The sequence below is a fragment of the Piliocolobus tephrosceles genome, chromosome 19 (genome assembly GCF_002776525.5).
Source record: "Piliocolobus tephrosceles isolate RC106 chromosome 19, ASM277652v3, whole genome shotgun sequence".
NCBI lineage: Eukaryota > Metazoa > Chordata > Mammalia > Primates > Cercopithecidae > Piliocolobus > Piliocolobus tephrosceles.
In genome coordinates, this window is record NC_045452.1 from 22,928,029 (window position 1) to 22,946,284 (window position 18,256).

An 18,256-nucleotide genomic window follows, 5' to 3' on the forward strand; every position below is an offset into this window, starting at 1 on the left:
GACGCCCGGCTAATTTTTTTTGTGTTTTTGGTAAAGACAGGGTTTCTCTGTGTTAGCCAGGATGGTATCGATCTCCTGACCTCGCGATCCGCCCTCCTCGGCCTCCCAAAGTGCTGGGATTACAGGCGTGAGCCACTGCGCCCGGCCAAAACACGGTATCATTTTTGTGAGCATGTATCTAAGGATATGGGAAGAGAAGAAATTTCAAAGGTTTTCCCATGTGGTGATCCTCATAGACTGATTTTTATTTGCCCCAGCATAGCATACTTTAAATGTTATTGAGAGTTTGCTAACTATCATGTAAGCAAGTGTTCAATTCAATACAGTTTGCTAGAATCATTTTTACTCGATCTAATTTGTGTGGATCATTCAAAAGTGTTCATGTGTGTCATACCATTGGTTTAGAGTACATTTGCTTAGAATAAAGTAGGTTGTATAGTATGGTGATGAAAAATGAGGACTCTAGAGCGAGACTGCTTGAGGTTGAATCTCACTTTGAGTACTCTCTGACTTTGTGCACATTGCTTACCCATTGTTTTTGCCTTTCTTGACTGTAAATTCTGAGTATTAATAGGAGCTACCTTACAGGACTGTTGGGAAGATGAAATAAGTTAATGCATTTATATTACTTATTAAGTGGTCAACAAGTTAGCTATTATTAATGTAAAAACATAACCTGCTCTTGAAAAAAAGAAACAAAACATTTTCTTCTCTTTAGTGGCACACTGTGCATCTTCTCGACAAATCATTTCACACTGGAAGAATTGTACAAGACATGACTGTCCTGTGTGTCTCCCCCTCAAAAATGCTGGTGATAAGAGAAATCAACAGCGTAAGTGATGAAATCTTTTGAAGGTTTATATGAAAAGTTTTTAAAGTCTCACCGGTGCCATTTATAGTACTTCTTGATTATGTGAGGGACCTGTGGTATTGTACTATGTTGAATAAATGTTTTTTTCCCTTTTAATTTTTCTGCTTCCCTCATATTAGTGTATAGAATTGAACTGCTTAGGGAATTTGAGGCTACAGTGAGCTATGGTCACGCTGCTGCACTCCAGCCTGAGTGATGGAGTGAGAACCTGCCTCTATTAAAAAAAAAAAAAAGTGCAGTGGCTCACGCCTGTCATCCCAACAATTTTGGAGGCCAAGGCAAGAGGATTCCTTGAGGCCAGGCAACTTAGCGAGACCTTGTATCTTCCAAAAACTTTAAAAAGTAACTGTGTGTGGTGTGTGCCTGGCTGAGATGAGAGGATTGCTTGAATCTGGGAGTTGGAGGCTGCAGTGAGCTATGATTGTGCCACATCAGTTCAGCCTGGGTGACACAGTGATATCCTGTCTAAAAAGAAAAGAAAGAACTAAACACTGCTTAACATCTAAAGTAAGATCCAGTAACTCTCAATATTCATTCTTTTTACAAACAGCAATAGGTAAATTTATGTTCTGCTTTGAACGTATGAAAATTTAAAGACTGTTGCTTCCTCATTGGGCAAGTTACTCTTTTAAACTTGTGATCTAAACGTTCCAGTACTTGGAAATTATTTTAAAAAGAAAAAAATTGAGATTATTTTTATAATATTGGGATAGAGGAGAACTTTTTTTTTTTTTTTTTTTTTTTTGAGACGGAGTCTCGCTCTGTTGCCCAGACTGGAGTGCAGTGGCGCGATCTCAGCTCACTGCAAGCTCCGCCTCCTGGGTTTACGCCATTCTCCTGCCTCAGCCTCCTGAGTAGCTGGGACTACAGGTGCCCGCCACCTCGCCCGGCTAGTTTTTTGTATTTTTTAGTAGAGACGGGGTTTTACCGTGTTAGTCAGGATGGTCTCAATCTTCTGACCTCGTGATCTGCCCGTCTCGGCCTCCCAAAGTGCTGGGATTACAGGCTTGAACCACCGCGCCCGGCCAGAGGAGAACTTTTTTTTTTTTTTTTTAAAGAGAAAAGATGACTAACATTTTAAAAGCATAACTACCACATCTCTGTAGCAACAAAAATTTAATCTTTTAGGGTTAAAGGACAAATTTGGGAAGTATTGTACAGCATTTGAAAATGGAATTAAATTTTATAACAAGAATTGGGAATAGAAGATAGACAATTCACCAGAGGTGGGAGGAGAGAGGGGAACTCCCAATGTAATTCACTATTAAGAAGAGAAATAAGGTACCATTTCTCTCTTGTCGTGTTGGCAGAAATGATGCTGCCGGGTGTTGGCAGTTGAATGGCTCCAAAGCATTTGGTAGGAACTTTAATAAAGCCCTTTGGGAAGGCTATTGGGCATTCAGAATCAAAAGTCTTTTAAACCAGTGGTCCTCCTTTACGAATCAGTTCTGCATCTAGAAATTTTTTCAAGGAAATTATGGAAGACGATCCACATACTCAGATGTTTCATAATCACGTAACAATAATTTTGTGTGTATGTGTGTGTGTTTTTTTTTATTAGACATGTTAGTCTTCTTTTCTCACCAGCGTTAATGTTGTAATACTATATCTTTTGTCTTCTCTAGCAATTTTGACTGGAGCACCTGTTGGACTTGGAAATCCTAGCTCTCTAGGGGTGGGTCAACAGTCTACCCCCAACCTAAGCACTGTTAGTCAGATTGATCCCAGCTCTATAGAAAGAGCCTATGCAGCTCTCGGACTACCCTATCAAGTAAATCAGATGCCGACACAACCCCAGGTGCAAGCAAAGAACCAGCAGAATCAGCAGCCTGGGCAGTCTCCCCAAGGCATGCGACCCATGAGCAACATGAGTAAGTTTGTGTCATCCTAGTAACACAGTATTGGTTGTGTCAGTAAATGACATCTATAAATGCAGGGTCATTAGCTCCTTTTTGTTTTTTCTGCTACATGATTAATTTTTGAAATAATTTTTTAAAGATTACAGTGTAAAAGGTCCCTTACAATTCATCTGCAAGAGGTAACTGCCACTGGTTTTTTATCTTCCTTGATCCTTTTTTGCATTTTATGAGTTTAGATTTGCAGAAATGAGATCCCATATGTTATTCCACAACAAACTTTGATTAATATCGTGTAGATGGTCTGGGCACGGTGGCTCATGCCTGTAATCCCAGCACATTGGGAGGCTAAGGTGGGTGGATCACAAGGTCAGGAGTTTGAGACCAGCCTGACCAACATTGTGAAACCCTGTCTCTACTAAAAATACAAAAATGAACAGGGTGTGGTGGTGCGTGCCTGTATTCCTAGCTATATGGGAGGCTGAGACAGGAGAATGGCTTGAACTTGGGAGGCAGAGGTTTTAGTGAGCTGAGATTGAGCCGTTGCACTCCAGCCTGGGTGACAGAGCAAGACTCCGTCTCAAAAAAAAAAAAAAAAAAACCTGTGTAGACATCTTTCATAGTCAGTACTCCATGTATCATTTTAAATGGTTGTGTAGTATGTCATTCCTTTTTTTTTTTTTTTTGAGATGAACTGGAATGCAGTGGCACGATCTCCACTCACTGCAACCTCTGCCTGCGGGTTCAAGTGATTCTTCTGCCTCAGCCTCCTGAGTAGCTGGGACTACAGGGGCACGCCACCATGCCCAGCTAATTTTTGTGTTTTTAGTAGAGATAGGGTTTTCACCATGTTGGCCAGGATGGTCTCAATCTCTTGACCTCGTGATCCGCCCGCCTGGTCCTCCCAAAGTGCTGGGAATCGGGCGTGAGCCACTGCGCCCGGCTCAACAATCTCTTACAGATGGACGTTAAGATCTCCAATTATTCTGCTGTTTTAAACTATACAACAGAAATTGTGTTTTGACCTGAGGCATTTTGGGTTGAAACATACAGAAATGAGTGTAGTTGGTAATGATTTCCTCATGTCTGGCAGGAGGAATAGTGTGCCTTTTCAAATACTTTTTTTGTGACTTGTTTGCCTCACTTCCTGTTGTATGACTGAGAGGGAAGAGGGAGAAGTATTCCAGTATCCTAATTTGGGGATATATATGTTTCTCTGATTGCATATGAAAAAATTGGGAGAATTGTTCTAGTATCTTAATTTTGGAATATGTATGTTTCTCTAATTGCGTATCATAAAATCAAACAGCTTTTTTCTGTGTCTATCCCTCTGCTGTTAAGCAATTCAAATATCTAAGCTATTTTGTTTGAGTAGTTAGACATCCAGCATTGTAGAGACGGGGTCTTGTCCAGGCTGGTCTTGAACTCCTGGGCTCAAGCAATCCTCCTGCCTTGGCCTCCCAAAGTGCTGGGATTACAGGCGTGAGCCACCGCACCTGGCCTAAGATTGTTTCCCTCCCCCAGAGACAGAGTTTCGCTGTGCCACCCAGGCTGGAGTGCAGTGGCACGGACCTTGGCTCACTGCAACTTCCACCTCCTGGATTCAAGCAATTCTTCCTGCCTCAGCCTTCCAAATAGCTGAGATTACAGGGGCCCTCTACCACATCCGGCTAATTTTTTTATTTTTTCTTTTTTAGGTAGAGATAAGGTTTTCCATGTTGGCCAGGCTGGTCTTGAACTCCCGACCTCAGGTGATCTGCCCGCCTTGGCCTCCCAAAGCGCTGTGATTATAGGCATGAACCACCATGCCTGGCCCTCTAAGATTATTTTTTAATACAGATTGAGTATCCCTTTTCTGAAATGGCTTGAAAATAGAGTACTTCAGATTTTTTTCAGAGTTTGGAATGTTTATATTTGCTGGTTGAGTTGAGAATCCTAAATCCAAAAATCAAAATGCTCCATTGAGCATTTTCCTTGAATATCATGTTGGCATTCAGAAAGTTTTGGATTTTTGTATTTGGGATGCCAAACCCATACTGCTATTTTTTACTTTGTTCTTATTTTCCACTGCTGTGTTCTGTTGCTCCCATTTTTAGTTTTTGAATTAATCTTCAGGACGTTTTCTTCTTCCGCTTTTTCTTTGCTATATATTTTCTTTACTGTAATAACAGTATTTTCAAACCAGTGATCTGCTTTTAAGCACGTATTGAGCCACTGTGCAGTGAAGTTTTAATGCTGCTGTGTTCATAAACTGTTTAACAACTGTTTTGTCGGAAACTGAAAGTTATGAGAGTGAAATGCAAACATTTTTAGATCCATCAATTTTGATTTTGACTTTTAATAATTTAAGATCCAAAATGATTGATAGATAGTAACATGGAGCTTCTTGTATTCAAGTTTGTAAGTCAGATTTTGCAGTCACTGGCATGACTGCTTTAGACAGTTGTGCTAATAATGTTCATTGTACCACACTGATTCTACTTTAATACTCCTCAGATTCTTCATTCCTGCCCTATTGTTACTGTTTATTACTTGGTCCATTGATTTTATTCTTTTTTTTTTTTTTTTTTTTCTTCTGATTTCAGTCTTGAAAGCAGTATTTTCAAAGAGGATGTTTTTCTTTTTACCTAATCGGGGACTTAGATAAGTTCTCTTAGATAAATTTTGGATAACTAGAAACGTACATGTGTGTTTTTGAGGTTGGTCTCCCTGTGCATGTGTTATTTGAGACTGGGTCTGATAACTAGAAACGTGTGTGTGTGTGTTTGAGATTGGTCTCGTGTGTGTGTGTGTGTGTGTGTGTGTGTGTGTGTGTGTGTTTTGCTTTGTCATCCAGGCTGGAATGCAGTAGCGCGATCTTGGCCTGCAACCTCTGCCTCCTGGGCTCAAGCGATCCTCCTACCTCAGCCTCCCAAGTAGCTGGGACCACACACGTGCACCACCACGCCTGGCTAATTTTTGTATGTTTTGTGTAGACAGGGTTTCGCCATGTGGCCCAGGCTGGTCTTGAACTCTTGAGCTCAAGTGATCCGCCAGCCTCAACTTCCCAAAGTAGTTTGTGTTTTTCATTACTTCCATGACAATCAGTGCTAACTTGTTAAATAATTATTGAGTGACGAGTTTTTAAGCAGGACTAGGAAAAGGGATGAGGAGCAACCTTGCCTTTTCAGGCTTCCTTTTACCTCCTCTGTATTGAAAATACATGTACAGGGGTAATGGAAAGTTGGACCTGGAGACTAGCATATTTTCCCCTCTTGTTTTATATCTTCTGTCTTGGAATTAGCATTCTTTCTTTCTTTCTTTTTTTTCTTTTCTTTGTTTCTTTTTCTTTCTGAGACAGCATCTCACTCTGTCGCCCAGCCTGGAGTGCAGTGGCACAATCTCAGCTCACTGCAACCTCTGCCTCCGGGGTTCAAGCGATTTTCCTGCCTCAGCCTCCAAGAGTAGCTGGGACTAGGTGCACACCACCACCTTTTTGTATTTTCTTTTAGTAGAGACAGAGTTTCACCAGGAGGTCTTGAACTGCTGACCTCATGATCCGCCCGCCTCAGCCTCCCAAAGTGCTGGGATTACAGGCATGAGCCACCACGCCCAGCATTACTTTTTTATCTCCCATTCTGTGCTACGCAGAATGCATCTTACCTTTTTCCTTAAGTTTTAGGATGTTGACCTTAGGTTGATGTCTTCCCGTGGCCTGGAATTTCATTGTTGTAATTGGATAGTTCCATTTTATTTTTCAAACTTCTATGTATAGTTCCTATTATAGCTCTTTTCCTCTCATTATATTATCTTGCCTATGTACTTTTATATATGTGCAGAATTATTTAAATGATAATTTGGGGGGATTTTTCCCCCCATTTCTTGGTGTCTTATTTAGAATTAGATTTAAGATCACTCAAGTTTCCTTTGTTTTTATTTCTTCAGTTAATAGTACCTTTGTAGTAATAATTGTCTTCGTGATCAAAAATCTCTAGAATAGACCTGGAGACCTTGGAGAGAATGTGTAGCTGTGTTTTCATGTACCATCAGAAGGCACTAAGATAAGCAGATTCATGTACAGTGTAATCAGTTTTTTATTTCATTGCACTGAAAAAAAATTGGTTAAATATAATAATTTATCTACAAATGTAATTTTACACAAGATTTTTACAGTAACACATACATAATTAATGACATCACAACTCTATTTGGAAAAGACCACTTCTAACAGCTATATTTCAGAGAGCGAGCCTGATAATATTAGAAGAAAAATTCTGCCCAGGCGCAGTGACTCATGTCTATAATTCCATCACTGGGAGGCCAGGGTGGGAGGATTGCTTGAACCTGGGAGTTTCAGGATGCTGTTATCATCGTGCGCCTGTACTTTAGCCTGGGTGACAGAGTGAGACCTTGTTTCGAAAACAAAACAATGAAGGAAAGTTTAGCCTAAGCTTTTAGGGAGCGTGATGAAGGAAGGCAACAGCATTTCTCTCTTTAAAAATTGTTTATAAATTGAGCCAATTATTTTCATTTTAGTGGGAAGTTTTGTTTTTAACTGGAAATAACTTGAGGGATGTATTAATAGAACTGTGTATCAAAAGTCTTTTAACCACATAAAAATTTGGTTTGATGTGAGTGTTGCTGTTGGTTTTTTTTAGTGTTTTTGTTTGTTCGTTTTGTTTTTGTTTTACATTGAACAACATGGGTTTGAATGCTTTTAGTTTTTTAGTTTTTCTTTCTTGTTTGTTCATTTGTTTTATCTCTCCAGTCACTTAAGTTGTTATTAGTGTTTAAAGCAGTAGAATATACAGCCACGTATGATGGCTTATGCGTGTAATTCCAACAACTGGGAGGCCAACACAGGAGCATAGGAGTTTGAGACCAGCCTGGGCAACATAGTGAGAACCCCCATCTCTTTTTTTTTTTTTTTTTTTGAGACGGAGTCTCGCTCTGTAGCCAGGCTGGAATGCAGTGGCGTGATCTCTGCTCACTGCAACCTCTGCCTCCGGGGTTCGAGCGATTCTCCTACCTCAGCCTCCCAAGTAGCTGGGACTACAGGTGCCCACCATAACTCCCGGCTAATTTTTGTATTTTTAGTAGAGACGGGGTTTCACCGTGTTGGCCAGGATGGTCTTGATCTCTTGACCTTATGATCCGCCCACCTTGGCCTCCCAAAGTGCTGGGATTACAGGCGTGAGCCACTGTGCTCGGCATCTTCGGGAGGCCGAGGTGGGTGGATCACAAACTCAAGAGATCGAGACTCTCCTGGCTAACGTGTTCAAACCCCATCTCTACTAAAAATACAAAAAATTAACCAGTCGTGGTGGCAGGCACCTGTAGTCCCAGCTACTCAGGAGGCTGAGGCATGAGAATGGCGTGAACCTGGGAGGCGGAGCAGGCAGCAAGCGGAGATCGTGCTGCTGCACTCCAGCCTGGGTGACAGAGCGAGACTCCGTCTCAAAAAATAAAAAAGAAAGGATATTCATTAAAGGTGTTAATTGAAGAAGTAATGTATGCACATTAGAGCTATTTAAGCCATTTTAAAGGAGTGTTGGAATATTCGATAAAATGTGTTTTTCTTTCACCCGTACACTGCTTTGTGTCCCTGTCTCTAAGGATCACTGTACTTAGGCTCCTATCTGCTTACATAAATTTTTGTTGCTTATGGAAGCATTTGCATGTATAGTTAAATTCTCTAAACAATTTTGGATTGAGAATTCTTTGCTCCTTCTAGACATATGTAACTGTAAGACATCAAAAGTGGAAATTCTAAGAATATATTCAAGAATGTTTTTATGTTAGCACTTGCCAAATAGCTCTTCCAAGAGATTATCAGTTTATATACATCTGTGCATTTTGGTTGAAAATGTGTATTTCCACACATCATTCTCAACACTTGGATTTAGAAAATCAACTTCTAAAAGTTTTGAGAATTTCATACATGAAAATATGTTTAACCATAAGTGCTGTTGTGCACAATTTGCTTTTTTTTTTTTTTTTTTTTTTTTTTTTGAGACAGATTCTCACTCTGTTGCCCAGGCTGGAGTGCAGTGGCACAGTCTTGGCTTATTGCAACCTCCGTCTCCTGGGTTCAAGCGATTCTCCTGCCTCAGCCTCCCAAGTAGCTGGAATCACAGGCGCCTGCCACCACGCCCAGCTATTTTTTTATATTTTTAATAGAGAGGGGGTTTCACCATGTTGGCCAGGCCAGGCTGTCTCGAACTCCTGACCTTGTGATCTGCCCACCTTGGCCTCCCAAAGTGCTGGGATTACAGGCATGAGCCTCTGTGCCCGGCCACATTTGTATTTTTTTTTTTTTTTTTTTAAGTTTAGTTTTCTATGATTTACTATTGGGTGGTTCATCTTTTTCTTACCTATTTATAAGGGTACTTCAAATCAGCTTTTACATATGTGTTGCCAGTTATATTGTCAATTATGTACTGTATGTGCTGCTAATATTTTTTTCCTGATTTGTCATTTGTGTCTTAACTTTATGGTATTTATTGTATGGTGACTGTTGTATTTATTTCTGTCTTTTGTTATTTCATTTTGACTTAGGTGCTAGTCCTATGGGAGTAAATGGAGGTGTAGGAGTTCAAACGCCAAGTCTTCTTTCTGACTCAATGTTGCATTCAGCCATAAATTCTCAAAAGTAAGTCTTACCATGGTTTGTACCCTGGGTCACATTACAAATACTGGTTAACAATTGATTGTTTGAATTTTTAACACAGTTTCCTCGGTTTGAGGATGTCTTTGAATACAGACAGATGTTTGAGTCCATTCTTTTCTTTTTTCGCCCTGTAGCCCAGGCTAGAGTGCAGTGGTGCGATCTTGGGTCACCACAATCTCTGCCTCCTGGTTCCCGGTTAAAGCAATTATCCTGCCTCAGCCTCTTGAGTAGCTGGGATTACAGGAACATGCCACCATGCCCAGCTAATTTTTGTATTTTTAGTAGAGACGGGGTTTCACCATGTTGGCAGGCTGGTCTTGAACTCTTGACCTCATGATCCCCGTCTGACTCAGTCTCCCAAAGTGCTGGGATTGCAGACGTGAGCCACCCTGCCCAGCCTATTCTTTCTTCTTTCTACAGCCTTAATCGAAATTGTATTAATTACCTAGTGTAGCCTACACCTTCCCTAATAGAGTAGGATGTTACAAGGTTACAGTTCCATAACAGTCAGCCTTATCCTGATGTTAAGAATTAGTGCACCATCCTGAGCAATATGTCAAGACATCTTCTCTACAAGAAAACACAAAGAAGTTAGCTAGGCGTGGTGATATGCATCTGTAGTCCCAGCTACTGAGGAGGCTGAGGTGGGAGGAGCACTGGAGGCTCGGAGGTCAAGGCTCTGGTGAGCCGTGATTACACCACTGCACCCCACACTGGGTGACAGCGAGACTGTGTCTCAAAAAATAATTATTATTATTTTAAAAAAAGAATTAGTCCATCATCCAAATAATTCCCTGAGGTGAGCTGTGTTAAAATGACAGCTTAGTCTGATAACACAAGCCTTAGAAAACTAAGTGTGGGCTGGGCATGGCAGCTCTCCTATGATCCCAGCACTTTGGGAGGCTGAGGCAGACAGATTGCTTGATCTTAGGAGCTCAAGACGAGCCTGGGCAACATGGCAAAACCCTGTCTCTGCTAAAAATACGAAAATTAGCCAGGCATGGTGGCACCCATCTGTAATCCCAGCTACGCAGGAGGCTGAGGCAGGAGAATCGCTTGAACCCCGGAGGCGGAGGTTGCATTTATCTGAGATCACGCCACTGCACTCCAGCCTGGGCAACAGAGCGACACTCCGTCTCAGGAAGAAATAATGTCTGGGCACGGTGGCTCACGCCTGTAATCTCAGCACTTTGGGAGGCCCAGGTGGGCGGATCACGTGAGGTCAGGAGTTTGAGACCAGCCTAACCAACATGATGAAACGCCATCTCTACTAAAATACAAAATCAGCCAGACGTGGTGGTGGGTGCCTGTAATCCCAGCAACTTGGGAGGCTGCGGTAAGAGAATCGCTTGAACCCGGGAGGCGGAGATTGCAGTGATCTGTGATTGTGCCACTACAGTCCAGCCTGGGCGACAGAGCAAGACTCCATCCATCTCAGAAACAAACAAAATACAAAAGATTAGCTGGGCATGTTGATGCATGCCTGTAATCCCAGCTACTCAAGAGGCTGAAGCATGAGAATTGCCTGAACGCAGGAGGTAGAGGTTGCAGTGAGCCAAGATTGCACCACTGCACTCCAGCCTGGGTGACAGAGCAAGACTTTGTCTCAAAAAAAAAAAAAACAAGAAAAAAAGAAAACATAACCAACAAAACCCAGAAAATTAAGTCTTATGATATCTTGTGTTAGGACGTCATCCTGCCCTCCAAAGAAATACAGCTTTCCCTCACACAGGTGTGAGCATGCATACTTTAAAATCAGTCTAGTCACACACTTCTCCCTGCCTAACTCCTAAATGCAAGTAGAAGTGACATAGCATATTGATCCCATTACAGTAATAAATGTCAGCTTGAAATAAATGAGGTCTTCTTTCTCCTACCTTTCTTAACTAAAACTATTTGGTGACTCCTTTTTGAAGCCCAATGATGAGTGAAAATGCGAGTGTACCCTCCCTGGGTCCTATGCCAACAGCAGCTCAACCATCCACTACTGGAATTCGGAAACAGTGGCATGAAGATATTACTCAGGATCTTCGAAATCATCTTGTTCACAAACTGTAAGTAAGATTGTGGACATTTCTCATTCGTAAAGAGATGTTATGTCAACATGCTTTCAATCTCCTGGGCATTTAATCACTAAAGGAATATTAGCAATTTTTCTGTAGCATGGACATTGATGTTGATACTGCTACTCTTGTGGATTTCTTGCTGCTGCTGCTTTTTTCCTTTTTAACCTTTCTCACCATTTATAGTAGTCTTTCAGCTTAAATAGTGTGTGAAGTATTCTGTCTAGTGCCAGTAAATAATACGTTAATTAAACATTGTTTTTAGCTATTGCCTTTGTAAAACTTAAATATCTGAGAAAAACTAGGCCTCAGCTCATTAAAATATTGCAGTGATAACATCCTTTTCTATTACTCCTGGTGGAGCGGGTTTTTTTTGTTTGAGACGGAATCTCACTGTGTTGCCCAGGCTGGAGTGTAGTGGCACAATCTTGGCTCGCTTCAGACTTCGCCTCCCGAGTGCCAGCAATTCTCCTGCCTCAGCCGCCCAGGGAGCTGGGACTACAGGCATGCGCCACCACACCTGGCTAATTTTTGTATTTTTAGTAGAGACGGGATTTCACCATGTTGGTCAGGCTGACTTCAAATTCCTGACATCAAGTGATACGCCTGCCTTGGCTTCCCAAAGTGCTAGGATTACAGGAATGAGCCACCGTGCCTGTCCTGGTAGAGCTTTTATTAAGTTGATAAGTTGAATCTGGTAGGTTGGTCTCTGGTCTTCTCATCCTCCAAATGTGCACATGGCAGTTTATTTTTTGAGAAGTTGATATGTTTCAGGTACTCTCCCCTTACAAACTCCATCTTAATCTAAAGAGTTTTTGTCAGATGAAGGAGGAGGAGGCATATAGAGCAAGGTAATGAAATGTGCTCAGCATCATAAAAAGGTAGAGCTTGGACCTCGCCGATTACAGAGTTTACCCTTCAAACACCATGCAGTATTTTTTCTTGGAGAAGTCTTTTCATTTCACTTCCAGTTAATAGCAGGATCTCCTTTACTGTATCCATATTTTTAATTGATTGAGGAATTATTTATCATTTTGTCTTAATTTGTTTTTAAGTTACACCAGACTACCAATTATATATGTTTCATTTAGGAATTTTTTTTCTCCCAGGAACCCATGCTTGCCAATCATTTAGGAATTTTTTCTTTCTTTTTTTTTTTTTTTTTTTTTTTGAGACAGAGTGTTGCTCTGTCGCCCAGGCTGGAGTGCAGCGTCATGATCTTGGCTTACTGCAACCTCCGTCTTCTGGGTTCAAGCGATTCTCCTGTCTCATCCTCCCAAGTAGCTGGGGTTACAGGTGTATGCCACCACACCTGGCTAATTCTTATATTTTTAGTAGAGATGGGGTTTTACTGTGTTGGCCAGGCTGGTCTCGAACTCCTGACCTCAGGTGATCCACCTACCTCGGCCTCCCAGAGTGCTGGGATCATAGGCGTGAGCCACTGCGTTCAGCCAGGAGTTCTTCATTGGTAGCACTAAGTAATGGAATTTGACAAGGAAAGAACTTCACAAGTTTAATGAAATTATTCCTTTAATAAAGAATAACCAATCTCTTATATTGTGACAAACTATTCGGTAACTTTTATTTAGTGGACAGAGATGATTATTTGGGATTGATCATTTGACTTTACATTAAAAGTTTATTATATATGCTCAACTTTTCTACCAACTCGGTATTCTTCTGGACTTCCATTTATATCTTCTTGATCTGGTTCCTTCAAGTCCTATGCAACTGAGTACAAGATATCCAAATAGAATTAATGCCTAAAGACCACATTTATTAGTCATAAGAAATACTAGTGCAAAACATTCTGTTAGGGAATTGCATGAAAGTGAAAAACTGAATCTAACAGAATCATTATGCATTTCTGCTCTCTCCACTTCAGGTTTTTGGTTTTTTGTTTGTTTTTTATAAGCCTTTGTCAGAACACTTCATGTTTTTGATGTTTTCACATTTTAGAGTGGTTAATAAATTTTATTTCAGTAAGCTAAGTAATAAATTTAGAAGAGTAGATGGAGCTCTGAAGGCTTCTGCTACTTGATACTATGACAAGGCCTGTTTTCCTCACTGTCTTTAGTATGTAGCCCAGTGTAATATTTTACTTTACATCTAGAGTAACAGGGGCCAAAGAGTATTTTTTGTAGAGTCATTTCTTGTATTGTGCTTGGAAATACAGACAAAAATTCTTCTGTTTATCACAGAAAGACAATTTCATTTCAGTATTATATTTTAGTGTATCTCACCGTGCCACTTTTTCTTTATGTGTTCCTCTATGTGTTCAGTGTATAGAAATTGGAAAAAGTCTAATTAAAATCTGACATGCTGGCCGGGCGCAGTGGCTCACACATATAATCCCAGCACTTTGGGAGGCCGAGGCGGGCGGATTATCTGAGATTGGGAGTTTGAGACCAGACTGACCAACATGGAGAAACCCCATCTCTACTAAAAGTGTAAAATTAGTGGGGCATGGGGACACATGCCTGTAATCCCAGCTACTTGGGAGGCTGAGGCAGGAGAATCGCTTGAACCTGGGAGGCGGAGGTTGTGGTGAGCCGAGATCGTGCCATTGCACTCCAGCCTGGGCAACAAGAGCGAGACTCCATCTCAGGAAAAAAAAAAAAAAAGCTGACATGCTATTACACTGGTAGGATTTTCTTTTTCCAGCGTCCAAGCCATATTTCCTACACCGGATCCTGCTGCTTTAAAAGACAGACGGATGGAAAACCTAGTTGCATATGCTCGGAAAGTCGAAGGGGACATGTATGAATCTGCAAACAATCGAGTGAGTGTCTAGTTTTTTTTTCTATTAATAGCCAAGATCGAGCCTGTTGTGGTTATTTTATTCCTCTTTGGCGTGTACAAGTAGTACATGTGCTTCAGAGGGGGACACGCTGTAGCTACCCTGTCTTATTATCACCAAGCACAGTTAGGATAACAAAGCAATTTCTTAAGTGTATGTCATCAAGAATTTTATGTTTTTCCTCCTAATGCAATTCACTCATGTGGCACTTTATCTGGTTATCCTGTCAACCTAAAAAGTGGCTGAGCTGGCCGAGTGCAGTGGCTCGATGCCTGTAATCCCAGCAGTTTGGAAGTCTGAGGTGGGCGGATCACTTGAGCCTAGGAGTTGGAGACCAGCCCGGGCAACATAGCAAAACCCCATCTCTACAAAAAATACAAAAAATTAGCCAGGCATGGTGGCGTGTGCCTGTAGTTCCAGCTACTCAAAATGCTAAGGTAGGGGAATCACCGGAGCCTTGGAAGTCAAGCTACAGTGATTCATGGTTGTGCCACTGGTAACAGAGGGAGACCTTGTCTCTCCCAAAAACAGGAGGGGGGTGGTGCTGAGCTGTTAACAGCTCTGTTCTCTCTTCACTGGAATATAATGAAGTAGCGACTTACTATTGTTAACTGCAGTTCAGTTTCTCTACGTAAGTTGAACTTTCCTTTCTAAATTGGCACCATATAGAATGAAACTAATATCTGTTCTCAGTTTATTTTTTCTGTTACCTGGTGGTAGTTCCTTTTTTCCTCATCTCCCTTATTTTACTTCAACAATTCAAAAGGCGGAGTACTACCACCTTCTAGCTGAGAAAATCTATAAGATCCAGAAGGAACTAGAAGAAAAACGAAGGACTAGATTACAGAAACAGAACATGCTACCAAATGCTGCAGGCATGGTTCCAGTTTCCATGAATCCAGGGCCTAACATGGGACAGCCGCAACCAGGAATGACTTCTAGTAAGTGTTTTTTGTTATATTTCTATTTGAGAGAAATTGATAATAAAATAGTTTCTATCCAGAGTCATTAATTTCTGTAAGCTTGTGTAACTATTCTGGAGTTTTTAAAATAACCATTTGCCTTTACAAAGAAAATAACTCATCTACTAGTAAAAACAGAAGCAGAACAAGTATATTTAAGATGTCTGGGCATGGTACTTAACATACCTTGATAATCTGGCAATGTTGTTAGAGCCCAAGGTGTAAACTTCTCTAATAGTGATACCTGGAAAGCGATAGCCTACAGATACGCACAGATTTCTCTGAGATTGGCTTGTGTGGTAAGTAGCCAGTGGATGTTTGTAGGCTGACCAGGTTCAGGAGCCCTGTAACACACATAATATCATATTACACTGTCACACTTCCTTCTTGACATAAAATATTCTAAGCCTAGGAACGCTTTCTTTTCTTTTTTCTTTTTTCTTTTTTTTCCTTTTAATTACATTTATTTTAATGCTGAATTTACTCCCGTGCCATAGGTTTTTGTTTCTTCAGTTTCTTCTCAGATTTCTTTTTCTTTTTTTTTTTTTTTTTGAGACGGAGTCTGGCTCTGTCGCCCAGGCTGGAGTGCAGTGGCCGGATCTCAGCTCGCTGCAAGCTTCGCCTCCTGGATTTACGCCATTCTCCTGCCTCAGCCTCCCGAGTAGCTGGGACTACAGGCGCCCGCCATTACGCCCGGCTAATTTTTTGTATTTTTAGTAGAGAGGGGGTTTCACCGTGTTAGCCAGGATGGTCTCGATCTCCTGACCTCGTGATCCACCCGTCTCGGCCTCCCAAAGTGCTGGGATTACAGGCTTGAGCCACCGCGCCCGGCCTCGGATATCTTTTTCTTCTGGGCAGCCTCCTCTTCTGGTTTAGGAACAATCTGTTCCTTTTCAGTAAGGATCATCTCAGTGTGGCAGGGAAAGCTCATGTATGGGTTAATCCGACCATGAGCTCTGTAGGTCCGTCGGCGCATCTTAGGTTCTTTGTTCACTTGTATATGCTCGATGACCAGAGAATCTACATCTAAACCCTTAAGTTCAGCATTACTCTCTGCGTATTTTGTTCGTTTGTTTTTTTGAGAAGGAGTCTTGCTCTGTCACCCAGGCTGGAGTGCGGTGGCGCGATCTCGGCTCACTGCAAGCTCCGCCTCCCAGGTTCTCGCCATTCTCCTGGCTCAGCCTCCGGCGTAGCTGGGACTACAGGCGCCCACCACCTCGCCCGGCTAGTTTTTTGTATTTTTTTTAGTAGAGACGGGGTTTCACCATGTTAGCCAGGATGATCTCGATCTCCTGACCTCGTGATCCGCCCATCTCGGCCTCCCAAAGTGCTGGGATTACAGGCTTGAGCCACTGTGCCTGGCACTCTCTGCGTTTTTAAGCACGTGCAGCAAAAATTCAGTGCTCTTTTTGGGCCACCGACCTTATGTCCAGCCCCACTGCTTGGCCTGGGCACACCTGCCAACTCCACCATTGTAACGTCGGAATGGTACACACTGTTTCTGTAAAGTGACATCTTTCAGATACTTCGTGGCTTTTCGAATATGTATACCCTTGATGGCCTGGGCAGTTTCACGAGTGTTCTTAAAGTGAACACGAAGATTGGAAGCTCTTGATTTGCATGATTTCGTGGTGTTCTCCGGGTCAAGTGAATAGCGAACCATTTTCACAGATTACCTCAGGCCGCTTAGGGAAAGGTTTTGGTTTTTTTTGTTTTTTTTTTTTTAAAAGAGATGGAGTCTCACTCTGTCAACCAAACTGGAGTACAGTGGCGTGATCTTGGATCACTGCAGCTTCCGCCTCCCAGGTTCAAGCAACCTGGGATTGCTTGATTCAATCAAGCAAGGATTCAGGCACGTGCCACCACGCCTGTCTAATTTTTTTATTTTTCGTAGAGACGGGGTTTTGCCTTGTTCGCCTGGCTGATCTCAAACTCCTGGCCTCAAATGATCAGCCCACTTTGGCCTCCCGAAGTACTAGAATTATAGGCATGAGCCACCGCTCCCTGCCTAGAAGCATCATTTAAAATTACATTTTGACAGCTTCAGTTTCTGGTTATAGCATCATTGTTGACCTGATGAATTAACCAGATAGCCAAGACTATGATAAATTGTCTTAATCTTTGACTTACTAGTAGGATCAAAGTAGTGAAATATGGAGCAGGCACACCATTTTCAGGAATGACACAGGCTGTTTAAATGCTGTGAGCAAGGCTGTGATAGGAAAAACCTGCATTTACTGAGTTGGGAAATGCTCATGACCTATCAGAAAGTGCCAGCTGAGCCAGCAGGTAGTAAACCTCATACCATCAGTAGATTATAGGTGGGCTAAGAAGTTCATCTCTTTCATTCATTGAAGTAGTAAAGTAAATAACCATTGGTTACCACTGGCCTTTAGCAGCCTCATTTGCTAACTGAAGTGTGCCAGGTACTGTTTTCTAATGTGTAAAAAGATGGCTGGAGCAACATTGCTGAGGAAATAGCATATGTGGAGGCTGCCCAGTAGTAAGGAAAAACACATATTTTTTGAGTAGTTTGTTAGAGAACAAATTTTGAGGAATGAAGAAGTCAAGATTAGAGACTGCTTCAGTATATGATTTGAACTTGAGTAGTAACTAAAGATTTAAAAAAAAAAAAAAAAGGCTGGGCACAGTGGCTCACGCCTGTAATCCCAGCACTTTGGGAGGCCGAGGCGGGCAGATAACGAGGTCAGGAGATTGAGACCATCCTGGCTAACTTGGTGAAACCCTGTCTCTACTAAAAATACAAAAAAATTAGCTGGGCGTGGTGGCGGGTGCCTGTAGTCCCAGCTACTCAGGAGGCTGAGGCAGTAGAATGTCGTGAACCCGGGAGGTGGAGCTCTCCAGTGAGTGGAGATCGCGCCACTGCACTCCAGCCTGGGCGACAGAGCAAGACTCCGTCTCAAAAACAAAAAAAAAGGCCAGGCGCGGTGGCTCACGCCTGTAATCCCAGCACTTTGGGAGGCCGAGGCCGGTGGATCACGAGGTCAGGAGATCAAGACCATCCTGGCTAACACAGTGAAACCCCGTCTCTACT

At 42.0% G+C, this 18,256-nt stretch overlaps 1 protein-coding gene across 2 annotated transcripts in view; it reads left to right on the plus strand.

The window, feature by feature from the left end:
- Positions 1–18,256, plus strand: part of EP300 (E1A binding protein p300) — a 98,703-nt gene that overhangs the window by 39,582 nt on the left and 40,865 nt on the right. The window contains exons 5-10 of one of the 2 annotated variants that reach the window (XM_023221889.2): positions 719–832; positions 2,497–2,742; positions 9,265–9,358; positions 11,293–11,430; positions 14,104–14,221; positions 15,006–15,180. In XM_023221889.2, the coding sequence (XP_023077657.1) occupies positions 719–832; positions 2,497–2,742; positions 9,265–9,358; positions 11,293–11,430; positions 14,104–14,221; positions 15,006–15,180 (885 nt within the window). The remainder of the gene's footprint in view (positions 1–718; positions 833–2,496; positions 2,743–9,264; positions 9,359–11,292; positions 11,431–14,103; positions 14,222–15,005; positions 15,181–18,256) is intronic. The other variant, XM_023221890.3, reaches the window with a different exon arrangement.